This window comes from Clinocottus analis, unplaced genomic scaffold (assembly GCF_023055335.1).
Source record: "Clinocottus analis isolate CAN_PGR_092001 unplaced genomic scaffold, fCliAna1.0.p SCAF_20, whole genome shotgun sequence".
NCBI classification, from domain to species: Eukaryota; Metazoa; Chordata; class Actinopteri; order Perciformes; family Cottidae; genus Clinocottus; species Clinocottus analis.
The window spans coordinates 1,980,961-1,997,567 of NW_027175932.1; the positions used below are offsets into that span (position 1 = coordinate 1,980,961).

The window sequence follows — 16,607 nt, forward strand, 5'->3', positions numbered from 1 at the left end:
ATGAAACGGACAAAAAAACATGAATTCACTCGTGTTTTACGCCGTTAATCATCACGGACGCGCTGGAATTAATATCTCATGCATGAGTTATTGCAAGAACAACACGTCAGTTCATGCAAAGGGATCCCAATCGCCGTGATCTCCTGAGTTGTTGCTGATGTTCGCGGCAGCGCGTTGCATCGTCACAGCTCCGCACTGCGTTTACAGCTTCCACAAGACATGTATGTGCACGGTGCCAGAAAAGAAAAATGGGATATTAATCATGTTTCGGCATCACGCGAGCATTTCAAAACGGCCAGATCAGCCGAGTGCGCCCGTCAAAAAAAAAAAAAAGGTGTGCAACAATACACACACGTGCAACAATACACACACGTGCAACAATACACACACGTGCAACACACGCGGTTTTACTAACACACACACACACGCAGCAGTCTGGTTGAGGATGACATTCTAGTGGAGGGTGTTTTCAATGCGAGGGTATAGAAAGGGGGTGAGACGAGGAATGGAAGGGTGAGACAGGGGTGAGACAGCTGTCAGGAGGGGTGAGACAGAGGTTGGTGGAGAGAGAGAGAGAGAGAGAGAGAGAGAGAGAGAGAGAGAGAGAGAGAGAGAGAGAGAGGCTCAAAATGTTAGTTTTTTTTAGCCCCACCGGCTATATTTCGCTCCCCTGGGCCTATTTTACATGCTTTTCTCTCGGACCCAATAAACAAACAAGGGGCACAATTAGTGCTGAGTGTGCGTGCACGTGCGTGTGCACGTTTGCATATGTGTGTGTGTGTGTGTGTGTGTGTGTGTGAAAGAATTAAGAGCGTGGGAGCCAACCAAAAATGATTTTTCTGTCTTAAAAAAAAAAATTGAGTTATGTGGACAAACACACTCACGTAAGGCGGTGCATGTCCTCTCAAACACACACACACACACACACACACACACACACGCACACACACTAAACATAATTTCTCATAACACTCTAATATGGTTCATTTTCAGCTATCAAAACACACATGAAAAGAGTGTTAACGCTGTCAACAAGCGAGCATGGGATGTGGAACCGTCGTTTTCATTCTCAATATGTCAAGGTTAGGGTGTATTCCGGCATGAGAGCGAGGGAGAGGGGGAGAGAGATGGAGAGAGAGAGAGAGAGGGAGAGAGAGAGGGTTAGAGGGGGAAGGAGTGTCGTTCTCCATCCTCATGCTCTCCAGAGAATCCCATCATGAAACGCCAAAGCACAAAGAGCTCAGAGCCTTCGACTGAAACCGAGGGACCTTTAATCCCGGGAAGGAGGAGGAGGGAAAAAAAGAAAAGAGCAACGCGAAGAGCATCGCTGGGGCAACAGCGCCACCCAGCACGCCGCCCGGCGTACTGCACCTCCTCTTCCTCCTGCTCCTCTTCAATCCATGACCTGCATGTCTCCATTTTTTATTTGTGTGTGTGATAAAAACAACAAAAAAAGGGATTTTTTTCTGTCACATTTTTTGTATTCAAAGGTCAAATCGGCGGCCATGTTTTTCCTCCTGCAACACAAGAGAGGTACTCGAACGCCACAGTCTTCACTCTGTGTGGGAATCCAACCCTTAATGGGGCTCCACCAACACACACACTACACATTACACACCACACACACACACACACACGAAATCAAACTAATTACAATTCGTCCTTTCTCTTTTGTCCTCTTCACAGAGCTCCTCTTTTTAATTCCCACCAAGAACACACCAAAAAGAAAAGAAGAAAGAAAGACAGAAAGGGAGGTGCTGTGTGTGTGTGTGTGTGTGTGTGTGTGTCTGTGTGTGTGAGGAGGATAGCGGCGAGGGAAAGGGGATCCAAAGTGGCACAGTAGAATAACACACTGGAGTGTGTATCCGCTCTCCCCTCATTTAAATAAGCGCCAACACTGATTTTCTAACAAAAATATGGTTACTAGTACAATAACAATGAAATAAGACCCTGTGAAAACTCGCAGCCCGCAGCAAGTATTTAAAATATCATTTAAAAAGGGCTGATCTGTAATTCAGAGCGGATATGGTATCAGACGGCGTGCTTGTCATTCCCGGCTATAATCTCCACTACACTGAGAAACACACAGTCTGCTGGCAGCGCCGGAGAGAGGGAGGAAGAATAGGGAGGAAGAGGAGGAGGAGGGAGGAGGAAGAGGGGGGGACTTGTTTTCCGTCTCGGTGCCGTTGGTTCGTCTCCGTATCGGCCGAGAAATCTCAATTTTTCAAGTCGTGGATCGGAGACGATGGCGAGTGAAAGATGGCAGCAAACAGGAAGGAAGAAGTCTACATGTTTTTATTTTAATGGCCGACGATGGAGGCGGAGGTCCGAGGAAAACGCAAAAACGCTGATTCAGCAATTAATAAATCGATAATTCGCCTTTTGAGGGCGTTTAGTTCAGAGGTTTATCCTGTTAAAGAAGGTTTTCTTCCTCAACTTGTCTTTGAGTCTCACCACGAGGTGATTGAGTGTCTTCATGTGTGTTTCACGTGGTCTTCTGAGGCGTGTCGGCTTGAATGTTCTCCAGAATTCACACTTATTTAGTCCCACGATGTCGTTATTGAATGATATTAAAGATCAATACGTTCGTGTCGTCTCTTAAATCAATGAAACGATCAGAAAACAAGATGTTTAAATAGAGGAAATGAAAGAAGAGGGGAAATAGTTGCAGCGTCAAATGGAATCATGAATGAGTGTCATGGACACACACACACACACACACACACACACACACACACACACACACACACACACACACACACACACACACACACACACACACACATATTGAGTAAATAATCCAGCGCCTCTTAGATCATTTTGTATAAAAACTCTTTCTCTGCGTCCCTACACTCACATGTTGTGTATTTATTGTCATTTATGTGACAAATCGCACAATAAACTACAACTTAAAGAGTCATTTCTCTGCTGTTGTGAGGACATAATTGCTTCATTTATTAAAATACATCATCAGTTCTCACGTGTCGGTTTAAAAGTTAAGATGAAAGTGTAGTTTTTGACCCTCGAAGCAACTTCTGACAAAAACACTGAAACAAAATCTCACCACAACGTCCGTTTATCTGCTTTTGATCCTATCACGCGTCTAATTAACCAACGTTTAATTGCTTCATTTAAGGACGTCAAATATGAGGATTTGCTGCTCTTGTTTATCTTGTTTTGGGTTTTTTTGGACTGTTGGTCAGAAACAAAACAAGCAATTTAAAGATTTACCTTCAGGCTGATTGTGACAATTAATTGATTAATTAAAATAAACCCCAAAAATCATCAAAAGATAGATCACTCTGGGAAGTTGAATTATAACAGTTTGAAGACTTTAATTCTTTTCACATTATTATTATTTTTACACATTTTTATAGATAAAATCAATCAAACAATCAGAAAACAATATTGTTTAAATAGAGAAAATGAAAGAGAGGAAATAGTTGCAGCGTCAAATGGAATTATGAATGAGTGTCATACACACACACACACACACACACACGCACACACACACACACACACACACACACACACACATTGGGTTTTGGTTAGACGTGTGGTCTGGACAGGAAAGGGCCGGGGCCGCCACGCTCAGCAGGACACGGACCTCAGGCACTTCACACCACACACACACACACACACACACGGTGCCAGGCCATCCTCACCCACCTATCCTGTTGCAGTGGGGGGTCAGAACCGGACACACACACACACACACACACACACACACGCTGGGTTGGGGAGGAAACTGGCAGTGACATGTTGTCCGGCAGCTCTGAGGTCGGGCCGAGCGATCTATCATACAGCCAGAAACACAGTAACCCAAGACATGAGGGGATCACACACACACACACACACACACACACACACAAACACACACACACACACACACACACACACACACACACATAGTAAAGAAGACATATGTAAGTATTCTCACAAGCAAAGCACCTCAACGTGACTCTAATGCGTCCTCAAATGATTATGATTATTTCAGCTCCGACAAGATAAAAAAAAAAAAATTTTTAAATACCAAGACAATTTGAATTAATAGAATTCTTTGTAATATTTAGGATTTTCCTGGGTTTTTTTGGCCAAATATTTGCATGAAAATTCATATTTGTAGTATGTTGAAAGAAAAGAAACAATGTTGAAAGAAAAGAAACATTATTGAAAAAAAAGAAACATTGTTGAAAGAAAAGAAACATTATTGAAAGAAAAGAAACATTGTTGAAAGAAAAGAAACATTGTTGAAAGAAATGAAACATTATTGAAAGAAAAGAAACATTGTTGAAAGAAAAGAAACATTGTTGAAAGAAAAGAAACATTGTTTCAAGCATCGGTATCGAACCCGGGTCCAGGTCTCTGAGAAGCATCGGTGGATAACGTAGAGAAGGTCAAAGGTCACAGTTTTACTTCTATTAGTTTAATTCAACGTCGGCGTCAAACCTCCCGCTCATCTTTGTGCTAACGGTGCGGGCGGCTAGCTCCCCGTTAGCTTAGCGATCCAGCTCCGTGCTTCCCGCTCGTTGTGTAGCGAACCCATGAGGGTGAAAACACACCAGAAACACCTCACGATGAAAAAGACATCGGAGAGGAAAGAGGCCGAGCGGCACGAGGGATTAGCGCGCTGCAGATGCTCTAAACGCCAGCGCTCAGCGGCGTCGGGGCCCTAAATATCCGGGTGTTTATTGGCCCTTTAGAAGGAAGAGCTGTGTGTAAACCTACTTCACCATCACGCCTCCAGCCTGAGTGAGGGCCCCGCTTCATTTGTAAAACACCCCGTGTGAATGAAACCGCCACTTTCCCCCTCGTCTAAATCTCTTTCCCGCCATTCACGCCCCCCCCCCCCCCCACACCTTCTCCTCCGTCCCAGATTGATGGGTGATGGCCGGACGGCGCTCATTTGGAACCGGGAGTAAAAAAAGTGGCCCGTTTTTTAAAAAGTATACTGTATTTTAAATAGAGCGATGAGTCCGGTGGCGTCGGGGCGGCGGCCGACCCTCCCTCCCATCGGGGGGGAGAATGAGAGAGGGAAGATGGGGGAGGATGGGGGGGAGGAGGGGGATAAATCTGCGTGGCGGCGGGAATCGATGGTTTCTGCCTCCTATCTCATCTGCAGGGCCGAGAGAGGCAGAGCGGTTTAAACGATCCTGACCTTGTCCGACATAAATAGTCAGAAAAGTCCACAGAGCTGATAGCTTTGTGTAAGGCTGGAGGGGAGGGGGGGGGGGCATTGAGATAAGAAGGAAGTGTAGGAGGAAGAGGGAGGAGGAGGAGGAGGAGGAGGAGGAGGAGGGAGGAGGAGGAAGATAATGCCGGCGTCACGACATCAGAGTCCAAGTCGCCGAGCAGCGGCGCCGTGGGAAACAGCCTCGACTTCCTGTCTTCCCCTTCCATCTCCCTTCTTCTTCTTCTTCCTCCTCCTCCTCTTCTTCATCATCCTCTTCATCCTTTTCTTCATCCTCTTCATCCTCTTCTTCATCTTCATCCTCTTTCTCTTCTTCTTCTACTCATTTTTTCTTGTTAGTCGTCTTCTTCTTCCTTATCTTCTTTCTCTCCTTCGTCCTCTTCTTCTTCTCCTTCACCCTTTTGTTCTTCTTCCTCTCCTTTGTCCTCTTCTTCTTCCTCCTCTCCTTCTTTCTCTCCTTCTTCGTCTTCTTCTTCTTCTCCCTCTCCTTCGTCTTCTTCTCCTTCTTCTTCCTCTCCTCCTTCTTCTTCCTCTCCTCCTCCTTCTTCTCCTTCTTCCTCTCCTTCTTCGTCTTCTTCGTCCTCTCTTTCTTCCTCCTCTTCTTCTTCTCTTTCTTCAGCAAAAAGAAGAAGAAGCGGGGAAGTAGTTCACAGCGAAGAGGAGGAGTGGAAGCTCTTCCTCCCTCAGAGCTCTCATCTTCCTCTCAGTGATAACCCGAGAGAGGGATGGAGGAAGTCAATTGGCTCGTCCGGCGCTCCCGAAGAAGAAGAAGAAGACGTGAGTGTTTTAAAGTAAGAAAGGAGCTCTTTTGTGCGGCGCCCCGTCTTCTTTTCTTCCCGAGCGCGGCGCCGCTGCACCTGACAGCGCCGCCGCCGCCGCGGCTAACGGCAGAAACCTCTGCCTCCATTGTCACCTGCTCCTCTAATCATTTCCCGCCCTTCATGCCACAATGGAGGAGGGCGATAACGATAACGAGGTGAAGCTAATACAGAGCGGCGGCGGCTAACCCTCCCCCCCCGAACACAATGTTCAGATGTCTTCACTCGTTCTGCACACTCACACACCTTTATACCTTTATACACACCTTAATGCCGACACACACACACACACACACACTTTCTGTCTTTTTTTTCTTCTTCAGACACTCAGCCATTATATTCGGGCGCCAACTGTCAAACCTCCCTCGCGTTACCGTTACACACTTTACACGCCGTGAGAGCAGGATGGCGGCGTGTTACTGGGACCGTTGTTTTGGTCTCACTGCTGGTTTTCAACCGGCTGCTGGTTTGAATCCTGCTGTTGAGCAGAGTTTTTTTTGGACTTGGGTTTTGTTTTCCGAGTTTTCTGCCATCGTTCCTCTGGGTTACGATGTGACCGTGTCACGGGAGAAAAGACGTCAAACTTCCCGCTAATCTTCGTGCTAACGGTGACGTAGCACCGAGGCGGCTAACTCCCCGTTAGCTTGACCAACTGAAGCAGTGAGACACTCAGTTAAAAGAAAATTAATCTAATTTATTAAACCATTCCTCATCGTAAACATGCATCACAGTTTAGAGACAAACTTCTGGGTCGATGTTGTTGAGGTTTGTGTTGTGTAGACACAACTTTAAACCAAATTGTATGACTTTAAACCAAATTTTTATTATTTTTAACCAAATTTTAATGACTTTTAACCAAATTTTCATGACTTTAAACCAAATGTTCATGAGCAAACATTTTGTGAAATGTGTGTGTAACCAGTAGAAAGTGATAAAATGTAGTATTTAAACTAACAATGAGGATTCAAAGCATACAGTAAACCTTAAATGACACAAATGAATGAGAGACAATAGTTTAATTAAAAGAATAAACATTTATATAGATGCCTGAATGTATGCTGCTGATATTTTGAGCCTCTTTCTTTTAGAAGCAGATTCATTATTTCATGAACACATGAATATAACACATTTACACCACTTTTACACAATTTTTGGGGTTTTAATTTCATTTTAAGGACTTTTTCATGCCTAGAAATGAACATGTTTCGTGTGAAAACTTCAAAAACATCTACTTTTGAGAGCAAGAAACAGGAAGTGCCCAAAAAAAGCTGATTCTGCAGCTCAGAGATGGAGCCGCTGAGTCTTGAGACTGATCGCTCTGGATATTAATGACCTGCTCAGTTCCTCCACGCGCAGCGATAAGGACAGATGCAGCGTGGAGATCATGCTCAAGTCGAAGCTTAATCACCACGCAAATTGTATATGAAGATACATCAATAATGTCGGGCTTATTTTAGGGACAAATTATATTGTTTCCTTGTGAGCCTGGTGGGAAAAGATCAAAGGCCTTTTAGCATCAGGGGAGACAATGCTATTTAAATGATTATATATATATATATATATATATATATATATATATATATATATATATATATATATATATATATATATATATATATATATATATATATATATATATATTTATGTATACTACACAACTGATCGTGCACCAAAAGGACAAAAAAATACTATGAGACAGAAAACTAGAGCCTTAAAAACAGCTGTTTGCCTTCAAAGCATCAATACAGAGAAAGAAATTATTATTATTACATATATAGATATAGATATATATGTATATATGCATATATATAGAGAGAGACTTGTTGTTCTCCAGACTTTGTATACGATCCTGACAATAAAGCGCTCTCTCTTTCTGTCTGGCAGCTTTTCAAACAGACTTCCTGGTCTTTCTTGTCACCTGGACTCACCGAACACATATTAAAATTGAGCAAAAGAAAAGCCCAAAATAAACACACAATCTGCTTCGGCTTTCACAATTGTGACCTGAGCTCTTGCAGAATTTCCCAAATGAGAAAAAGCCCTCCTCCTCCCCCTCGTCTTCCTCACCCACGTGCATGTGAAGTTGGGTCGGGGGGAGATGGGGAGGCTGCTGCTCTCCGGCTGCGTTTATCGGAGTCTGGCATCGCTGTAATTTCAGTGTTCAGATGCAATCGCTCCCCACTCCCCTCAGGAGTAAACAATAACAAGCACAAATACAATAGACAAACAAGGCCTGCAGGACACGCGCACACACACACAGATGCACATACGCTCTGGACACACAAACAATAACAAATGCAAACCACAACCTTCCGTCTGGTTTTTCGAGGCCTTATTCGACAGTGACTGTCGGCTCCATGGAGCTGCACGGCGCTAACGTGAGGAACGTGAAGGCGGAGGCTCAATTGACCAGAACTAAACCTCCTCTGTCTGTGTTGCAGCTTCACTCAGCTCCTCCTGGATGCAGGTGGCTGCAGAGCTTTTTGCATTTCTTATCGGACAGCGCCGCCTGGTGGACGCTTGGAGGAACTGCGCTTCAGTGCAGCTGACGCGCTCCTGTTGCACGAAGCGATAAATGATTCAGAAAGGATTCATTGATCCGTGACTGTGAACAGGGTCACAGGACGAGGCCGAAGGTCTCATGAAATTTGCTAAAATAAATGCCAACGGAGCAGATCGTGCACTGAAAATATATTATATATGATAGTAATATTTTTTGCGAAATAATACTAATTATTTTGAATCTTATTTTTTTTCTTCAGGTCCTATTGTCTGTTTTTTCTGGACAAACTACTTTGATGCCATAATAACATGACCGTGATTGGTAGCACTTTATAATAAGTGCACACTAGCTAGCATTAGTAAAGCAGGAATAAACACTGAATTCATCATTTTTTATGAACCATTATTTCAACATGAACACTCATTAGTAACTTATTAAATCCTAAACATAGTTATACATTTGATTCTTGATTAATAAGCTTGGGTTTTCATACTTTATAAATGAGTTGGCACAAAGCATAGCTACATATTATTCATTATGCTAGCTATAGCTAGCTCTCAAGCCCGCTAGCTAGCGAGCTCGAGCTAGCTTGTTTCTCAGTTTGCAGGTGTAAATGATTGATTATGAGTATTACTACTACTACTACTACTACTACTACTACTACTACTAATGTTCTTTATCACTTTGTGTTGTGTTTATATCCCTTTTCTGTTGAGAAGATAACTTGAGACTTCTGCTAGCTTAAAGGCAATACTTATAAATACTTTGAAAACCAATCTTCACTTTAAATTAGGCCACAAAACATAGTTACATTACACTAGACAGTAACTACATGAATAAATCATGAATTGCAATTACAAATGATCTTATTAATCATCAAAGTCCTTAATACTTCATTTACAAATGGGGAATCCATCAATAAAGTATGAAAATCCAGTGTTGACTCATGCTTTACTAATGCTAAATAGTGTGTATTTATTAAAAAGTGCTACCCTGTAGGCAAAGTGGAAACACAAGCGATAATTTACCTCTCTAGTATCGTCTGACGTCTGCAAAATGTTTGCCACACAAAAAAAAAAAACGTCGTGAGAGGGTCAAGAACTCTTGAAGTCGGAAAAAGGCGGGAAATGACCGCTTCTCAGGCGGGGAAAACGGTCATCCAGCAACACGTCCTGGTCCGCTGGACTGGTCTCTTTTGTACAGTAACTTTTAAGTAAAAAGTACTTTTACCAACTCCTAGTTTCTATTTGAGTTACTGTAACTAACCCTTTAACACACCAGTCACACAATAACAAACACACTGCCCTTCAAATGCATAAAGGGTCAATCCCAGAAGAAGCGTCGACATCGGCATTTCTCAGTATTTATTGTGAGGAAAAGACAGATACAGATGAACAGCATGAAAGTTCCTGTAAGGTTTATTTTTCTCCATATATTTTACAAATAAAAGCACAAGTGCTCTCTGGACATCACGACAGCGTCTGAAGTACTTTAGGTGATGGAAACGAAGATCTCGCCCGTTTATCTGCGAAAGAAACAAAGAAAAGAGGTAAGAAAGTGAACACAAACTGTTCTTTAAACTGAACTGGAGACGAAGTGAAACTCTGGGAGGTGCTATGAAACCTAAAGGGCATCTAGACCTTTTATATCCAGGGATTCATGTCACAAAGGATGCTAACACTACAGTTACCTCCTCTGTATAAACAAGCCTCAGGTCCTGAGTTCAGCAGAGAACGAGGGGGAGCAGATTGGTTCGGAGAGGAATTAGTCCCACGACAATGTGATGGATTTTAAACATTTTACAGAGACGTGCATAGTGAAGTTAAGGGAGTGATGGAGGGGGGAAGAGAGAAAACACAGCAGGGGGAAGACTTACAGAGCAGCGGCTCCAGAGATGATCTCAATGAGCTCCTTGGTGATGACCGCCTGCCTGGTACGGTTGAAGGTGAGGGTCAGCTTGTCAATCATCTCGGCTGAAGGGAAGAGGAGAAGGAAGGAAACACGTCGGTTAATGTGGGAATGTAAAACTTTACGTCGGAGACAAAAATAAAACTCTGCACCAAACTTCTGTCTCCTGAAATAAATCCCAAGGAGACGTTGTTCTTACAGGCGTTCTTGCTGGCGCTGTCCATGGCGGTCATCCTGGCGCTCTGCTCGGCGGTGGTGGACTCCTTCATGGCCATGAAGAGGATGTTGATCAGAGCAAACTCCTGGTAGTTCCTCAGCACGTCGGCGTCAATGTCGTCGTAGATGCCCATGCTCTCTGTCGTGGGAGGAGCACAAGGGGTTCAGCGTCTCTCTGAGGATCTGTGCAGACATTTTGTTTCCCTAAAAACACCGACTGTACCTGCGTTAGCAACAGTGTCTATGGAGAACACTGGCTTGCTGTCCGTCTTGTATGAGATCACAGACCTGCGGCAGAGAACAAGATCACGCCGCATGAAAATATATTTATTTTCTGCTATTTCAAATAAAACCGAAGTAAAAAGCGAAGGACGGACCTGAATTTGTTGTAGATGACGGAGCCCTGGTCAAACTCGTAGCCGCTGTTGAGCAGCTCGGTGGCGACGATTGAAGCGTCGCCAAAGGTCGGGGGGAGGCGGCCGATCTCCTTGCAGTTAAGGAGGATGTGCTGGCCGTGAGTTCTGGGGAGCAAATCAATCAAAATGCACATTTATTTACACATTTTTTAAATCAGACTCTTAACCCTCTCACCCCAACACAAGACTATAAATATCACCAAATTTCTGCCGCAAATAAAGCCGACATCAGTGAAACGCCCGACTCGTCGAACCGTCGTCCTTCAGTAACTGTTGCGTACCTGTGCAGGATGCCTCTCAGCTTGTCTCCCACATTGATCAGCATGACCTCCTTGCCGGCGGCGGTCAAATCGGCGATCTCTCTCTTGATGTGCTTGGCCACGCCGGAGTGGATGGCGCCGCAGAGCCCGCGGTCGGAAGTCACGCCGATGAGCAGGTGCTTGGCGGCCTTGTCCTCCGGCGACTTGATCTCGGCCTTCTCGTAGAGGGCTGGAGAGTAGAGAGGAGACAGGGGGGGAAACTTAAGACTTGCATTTTCTCTGGAAACACACCATCAAGGGTTAAAAAAGAAGCGGACATGTGTACACACCCAGAGCTCCGGTGCCGTACACTCTGGCCGGCTTCAGCTGCCTCTCAGCACGAGCGTACTTGGCAGCGGCCACCATTTTCATGGACTTGGTGATTTTCTGGATGTTCTTGATGGACTTCAACCGGATGGTGACTGAAGAAAAGAAAGGACGTGACAAAGCCGGTCAACGTGGGGATTAAAACGTCAAGTGTGAGGATATAAATGTGGTTAAACACACACTAAACTACCTGATTATCCTTAATCACTGGCTTTATACTGAATCACTAAGGCAGGCAGTGCAAATGCTGGTATAAGTTGTCTTCAGCATAATCACCTTCAACCAAAACAGACCGCAGAGGGATTCTTATGAACATACTTTTAGCTGTAAACTACAATTGTGCATGCAAAACATTAGTGGTGTTATTAAAAGAAGATATTAGAATCCATGTTTTGAAGCCTGTAAATAAATGCAGATTGTGAATCCTGCATTTATCTCTCAATGTATTAAAGCAGAGAGCATCTTGCATGATGTGTTTCATCAGTGTGAGCTTATAGTCTGTTGTCTTTGCATATTTAAGAGGGCACAATGCAAAAGTACTTACTGTCCTTCAAGGTAGCCATGTTCCTGACCTGCCCACTGTGAACACAAATACATGCATGTGAACTTCAGCTGCACGCATGAGCGACACGTCACGGCCTTAACAACAAAGTCTCACACCAACAGCAGCTCATGTCACGTTAGAAAGAGACTCATGTCGATAAAAAATTTTAGTCACTTTGTTTGCTAGCTAGCGCTGCAAGTGTGCAGGCATCAGTTAGCTTTGACAGGTAGCCTAGCTATCTATATATATAGATATATATAGACATCTGTGCCTGTGCTGGAGGATATAGTTAGACGTATTCCAGTCTTTACTCGATTAAAGGTTTACTCTCTTCGCTGGTTTATCGCACAATGTTAGACAGTTTAAGCTAGCAGCACACCGCTGTCATTCATTAGCTAGCCGCGGCCTCCACGTTAGCACGTCCTTGCGTTCAATAACTCACTTTTTCACAAACTACAAGTTACACATTTAATCCAATCGAGTGGCAGGTGATGTAAATACGAATAATAAACAAGCATATGTTATGTGGAAGTATTTAAAGGCGTTTGACTTTACCATTGTGGGTAGAACACCAACGCGCTGGTCCTGGCGAACATGGTTACTGCTATGAAGGTCAGACGCGCAGAACTGCGCAGGCGCAGGGTATAGGCAAAATGGACGAATGATGCGTTCACGAGCTGCTAAATATATCGTAACGGCAGAGATCATGACACGCGAATATACCCTGCAATGTCTCGCAGTTAAATTAACCAGAATGCAGGAAGTATTCAGATATTTTACTCAAGTCCTGTATTAAAAAAATACAAAAGTATTACCATCAAAGTGATGATAAACTGAAATGAAGTACTCAAAATAAATCACATCGCCAACAAGTGTAAAAGCCGGAGCTTACAACAGGTACATGAACGCATCTTACAGTTCTCGTGTGATTAAAGCTTTCGCTCGAGATCACGACGTTAGACATGCGGAAACTGGTTGTTCGTTGTTTATCCGCGGCTCGGTGAGACTTTTCCCCTCAGTTTAAACGTTATAAATCAACAAGTAGCGCGTGTGTTGTGTTTGTTGTTGTTGCTCAGAATGGGGAAAGCAGACTTTCTCTCCCCGAAGGCGATAGCCAACCGGATAAAGTCCAAAGGTCTCCAGAAGCTGAGATGGTATTGTCAGATGTGCCAAAAACAATGTCGAGATGAGGTGAGGCGTTCGGGTTAACAATCCGTCCGATTCGGTGTGTTTGTTGAGATATTTGTGTAACTTTTTTGTCTTTTCACAGAATGGCTTCAAATGCCACTGCATGGCCGAGTCCCACCAGAGGCAGCTGCTGCTGGCCTCCGAAGACCCGAACAAGTTCATGGACTATTTCTCCGAGTAAGTACAATACTGACGTAAAACGTTACAGTAATGACGTAAACTGTCGCACGTCAGATCGAAGAGTTCATAAACGTTTCCTTGTCTTCCCAGTGAGTTCAAAAACGACTTCATAGAGCTGCTCAGCAGACGTTTCGGTGAGTCCTGGTCACACACAGATTGTGCAGATGTTTGTGGGACAGCAGATGTGTCATCAAGTTGTTGTTTATTCTTCTTCTACCTGCAGGAACCAAGCGAGTGCACAACAACATAATTTACAATGAATACATCAACTTCAGAGAGCACGTGCACATGAACTCAACGCAGTGGGAGACGCTCACCGACTTCACCAAGTGGCTGGGCCGAGAAGGTGAACCCTCAATACAACTTTTTAATTTATAATATTTAATATTAATAACACTGTGAACACGTGGAGGAGACGCTTTACAGGACGGGAGTTTCTACATAATAAAAAGTAACAGTGGGAGCAAGCTTTGTGCGACACATGGCTGCTTAATAAACAAGCAAAAGCAAAATGTCTCATAGTAAAGATCTTGGTTTATGTGTAAATATTTAAAGTTAACCATCAGACACAATATTCATAAACTATGTACCGCTACGTGTAAAAAATATTTACTTTAAGTGTGTGACGAGCAGCTAAATGTTGCCGGCAGGCCTCTGCAAGGTGGACGAGACCCCGAAGGGCTGGTACGTCCAGTACATCGACCGCGACCCCGAGACCATCCGGCGCCAGGAGGAGCAGGCGAGGAAGAAGAAGCAGGACCTGGACGACGAAGAGCGGAGCGCCAAGTTCATCGAGGAGCAGGTCCGCCGAGGCCGCGACGGCAAGGAGGTCGAGGTGCGAGTGCCGGCAGCGAGGGAGCGAGGAAACGAGGAAGCGTGATCAACAGACCCAGACTTAAATTGTGTATTGCTGTGCTTTTATTTTGTAGGAATCTCCAGTTTTCACCGAGCTGATACGTGAGAGCGAAGAAGAAAAAGGTTTGTTTTTGTGTGTTTTTGCTTCTGTCACTTCCCCCTCGAGCATTTCTTTAACGCTTACCCTTCATGTGTTTTCCTCCAGTTGCTTTCAACATGGGCGCCTCGTCGTGTGTGGCCGGTCCGTCCAAAGTGAGGTACGCAGTAGTCCTGGCTGTGTTGCTAACTGTGCTGGATAATAATCAAGCGACTGTAACTGAGTAGTTCTGTGTCTGTAGTTCTGCTCTGGGAGCGAGTGCCCTGAAGGCAGCAGCCTCCTCCACCAAGAGGAAAGACACCAGCTCAGACGGACGCGCCGACAAGAAGAAGAAATCCGCTCTGGAGGAGATCATAGAGGTAGAGAAGAGGATGTGGTATTTCATTGTTCTTCTTCTTTGGTCCGTGTTCGGTCTGTATTCATCCCGGTCGCCTCTGCGTGTCGTTCAGATGGAGGAGAAGAAGAAGAAGAAGAAGCAGTCGGTCCGGACGGACTACTGGCTGCAGCCCAACATTGTGGTGAAAGTCGTCACCAAGCGGCTCGGAGAGAAGTACCACAAGAAGAAGGCCGTGATCACGGTGACGACGCCGCACAGCCAAAATTATTTTATATTTTTATTTAAATAATATTAGTATTATTTATGAATATATATATATATATATATATATATATATATATATATATTATATTATATTATATTATATTATATTTTTTAAATTTATTATATATTTTTTTATATTATTGTCAATATTAATTTCTAATCGTTATATTGTAGGAGGTGCGAGACAAGTATGGCGCCGTGGTGAAGATGATCGACTCTGGAGACAAGCTGAAGCTGGACCAGAATCACGTGGAGACGGTCATACCTGCTCCAGGTGAACACCACGACTATTTTAACTGTTTATTAACGCGCAGAAGTCGTCTCCAGGTTGTCGTCGAGCGGCTCGTCCCTCAGCGTCTTCCTGTCCTCCTCAGCTTCTGGTTGTCAAACTCCCTGCAGGTAAACGGGTCCTGATCCTGAACGGTCCGCACCGCGACACCGAGGCTCTGCTGGAGGGAATCGACGAGAAGAGCTTCAGCGCGACCCTCGAGCTCGACTCTGTAAGAGACTGTTCCTCACCTTTACCTTCACCTTCACCTGTCACGTGTTCCTCATGGGTTTATCCTCCACTGAATAACTTATTTTACTCAGACTGTTGCCAAATTAAACTTTGGCATCACCCAAAAGCATATTCTCATATCCACTCGGGTCTAGTTTGGGTTTTAGTTCCCACATTTTGATATACAAGTCTTTATAATGTAGTTTGAGGTTCTTTAAGCACAAACTATTTTTTTTTTAATAATGTCATTCTGCAAAAAATGTCCAGTTTATTATCAAAAGATGTTTTGGGAGGGAATACAAAAGAGTTAAATCAATCAATTTTCTAATATTAGCACCATAAATAACACATGTATTTATATGCATGGCTAGATGCACCACTGGTGAGTGAGAAAATACATGTTTACTGTAGTTTAAAGGGGCGGGTTTACTCGTATTATCATCACCGTGAGACAAACGAAGGTTCAGCTTTCCCTCCCGTGGTGGGATAATAAACTTTTAAAAAAGTCCCTAAAAATCCAACATGGACTAAAATATCCGAGGACGCACTCGGTGTGGGCGACTTTGTACCAACAAACTGGAGATTATTTTCACATCTTGCCTCTGAAAGTAATCAAATTCACTCAATATTAGTGCAGGAAGAACCCGCCATCGTGACAAACCTCTAAAATGTGAGACTTTGGAGTTACTTTCTTCCGTTAGCTGCTATCACTTTTCTGTTTCCTGTCGGCAGGGTCCACAGAAGGGGAAGCGGGTGGACGTCCCCTACGAGGATTTCTCCAAACTGGCCTGATTGAAACCAGCTTCCTGTCCCACTACTCGCTCTACTGTGTCAGAGTTATTTTGTACATAAAACAAAAAAAATCCCCGGCAGTGAGTCACCTCATGAGGCGCAGTGTGTTCAATTTGTTTTTGTTTTTTATTTTGTGTTAATCAAGCTGATCTTAACAATTCAGATGTACATTT

The 16,607-nt window shown here is 44.0% G+C and overlaps 2 protein-coding genes across 3 annotated transcripts; one reads left to right on the plus strand and one right to left on the minus strand.

The window, feature by feature from the left end:
* Positions 1-9,861: 9,861 nt before the first annotated feature.
* On the minus strand, positions 9,862-12,865 carry atp5f1c (ATP synthase F1 subunit gamma). Of its 2 annotated transcripts, XM_068586487.1 has the most exons (9): positions 12,778-12,865; positions 12,223-12,257; positions 11,642-11,773; positions 11,334-11,541; positions 11,014-11,157; positions 10,860-10,924; positions 10,620-10,775; positions 10,389-10,485; positions 9,862-10,037 (listed from the first exon to the last, which is right to left on the minus strand). In XM_068586487.1, exons 1-9 carry the CDS (start codon positions 12,816-12,818, stop codon positions 10,034-10,036), a joined length of 882 nt encoding a protein of 293 aa, XP_068442588.1. In that variant the 5' UTR covers positions 12,819-12,865; the 3' UTR covers positions 9,862-10,033. The 2 variants fall into 2 exon arrangements, with proteins under 2 accessions (XP_068442588.1, XP_068442589.1); XM_068586488.1 differs by lacking the exon at positions 9,862-10,037 and having other exon boundaries at positions 10,385-10,485.
* Positions 12,866-13,188: 323 nt separating this feature from the next.
* On the plus strand, positions 13,189-16,527 carry kin (Kin17 DNA and RNA binding protein). Its single transcript, XM_068586363.1, has 12 exons — positions 13,189-13,413; positions 13,493-13,587; positions 13,681-13,724; positions 13,814-13,936; positions 14,241-14,425; positions 14,520-14,568; positions 14,651-14,702; positions 14,784-14,901; positions 14,992-15,120; positions 15,318-15,417; positions 15,543-15,643; positions 16,375-16,527. The coding sequence occupies exons 1-12, from the start codon at positions 13,300-13,302 to the stop codon at positions 16,432-16,434; spliced, it is 1,170 nt and encodes a 389-aa protein (XP_068442464.1). The 5' UTR covers positions 13,189-13,299; the 3' UTR covers positions 16,435-16,527.
* The last annotated feature ends 80 nt before the right edge of the window (positions 16,528-16,607 follow it).

Coding starts and splice junctions, on each gene's coding strand:
- kin (XM_068586363.1), top strand. CDS start 13,300: ATGGGGAAAGCAGACTTTCTCTCCCCGAAGGCGATAGCCAACCGGATA. Junction 13,725..13,813: donor GCTGCTCAGCAGACGTTTCG/GTGAGTCCTGGT, acceptor TTCTACCTGCAG/GAACCAAGCGAGTGCACAAC. Junction 15,644..16,374: donor CGACCCTCGAGCTCGACTCT/GTAAGAGACTGT, acceptor TCCTGTCGGCAG/GGTCCACAGAAGGGGAAGCG.
- atp5f1c (XM_068586487.1), bottom strand. CDS start 12,818: ATGTTCGCCAGGACCAGCGCGTTGGTGTTCTACCCACAATG. Junction 11,158..11,333: donor CTGAGAGGCATCCTGCACAG/GTACGCAACAGT, acceptor TTTGCTCCCCAG/AACTCACGGCCAGCACATCC. Junction 10,776..10,859: donor AGACACTGTTGCTAACGCAG/GTACAGTCGGTG, acceptor CTCCCACGACAG/AGAGCATGGGCATCTACGAC.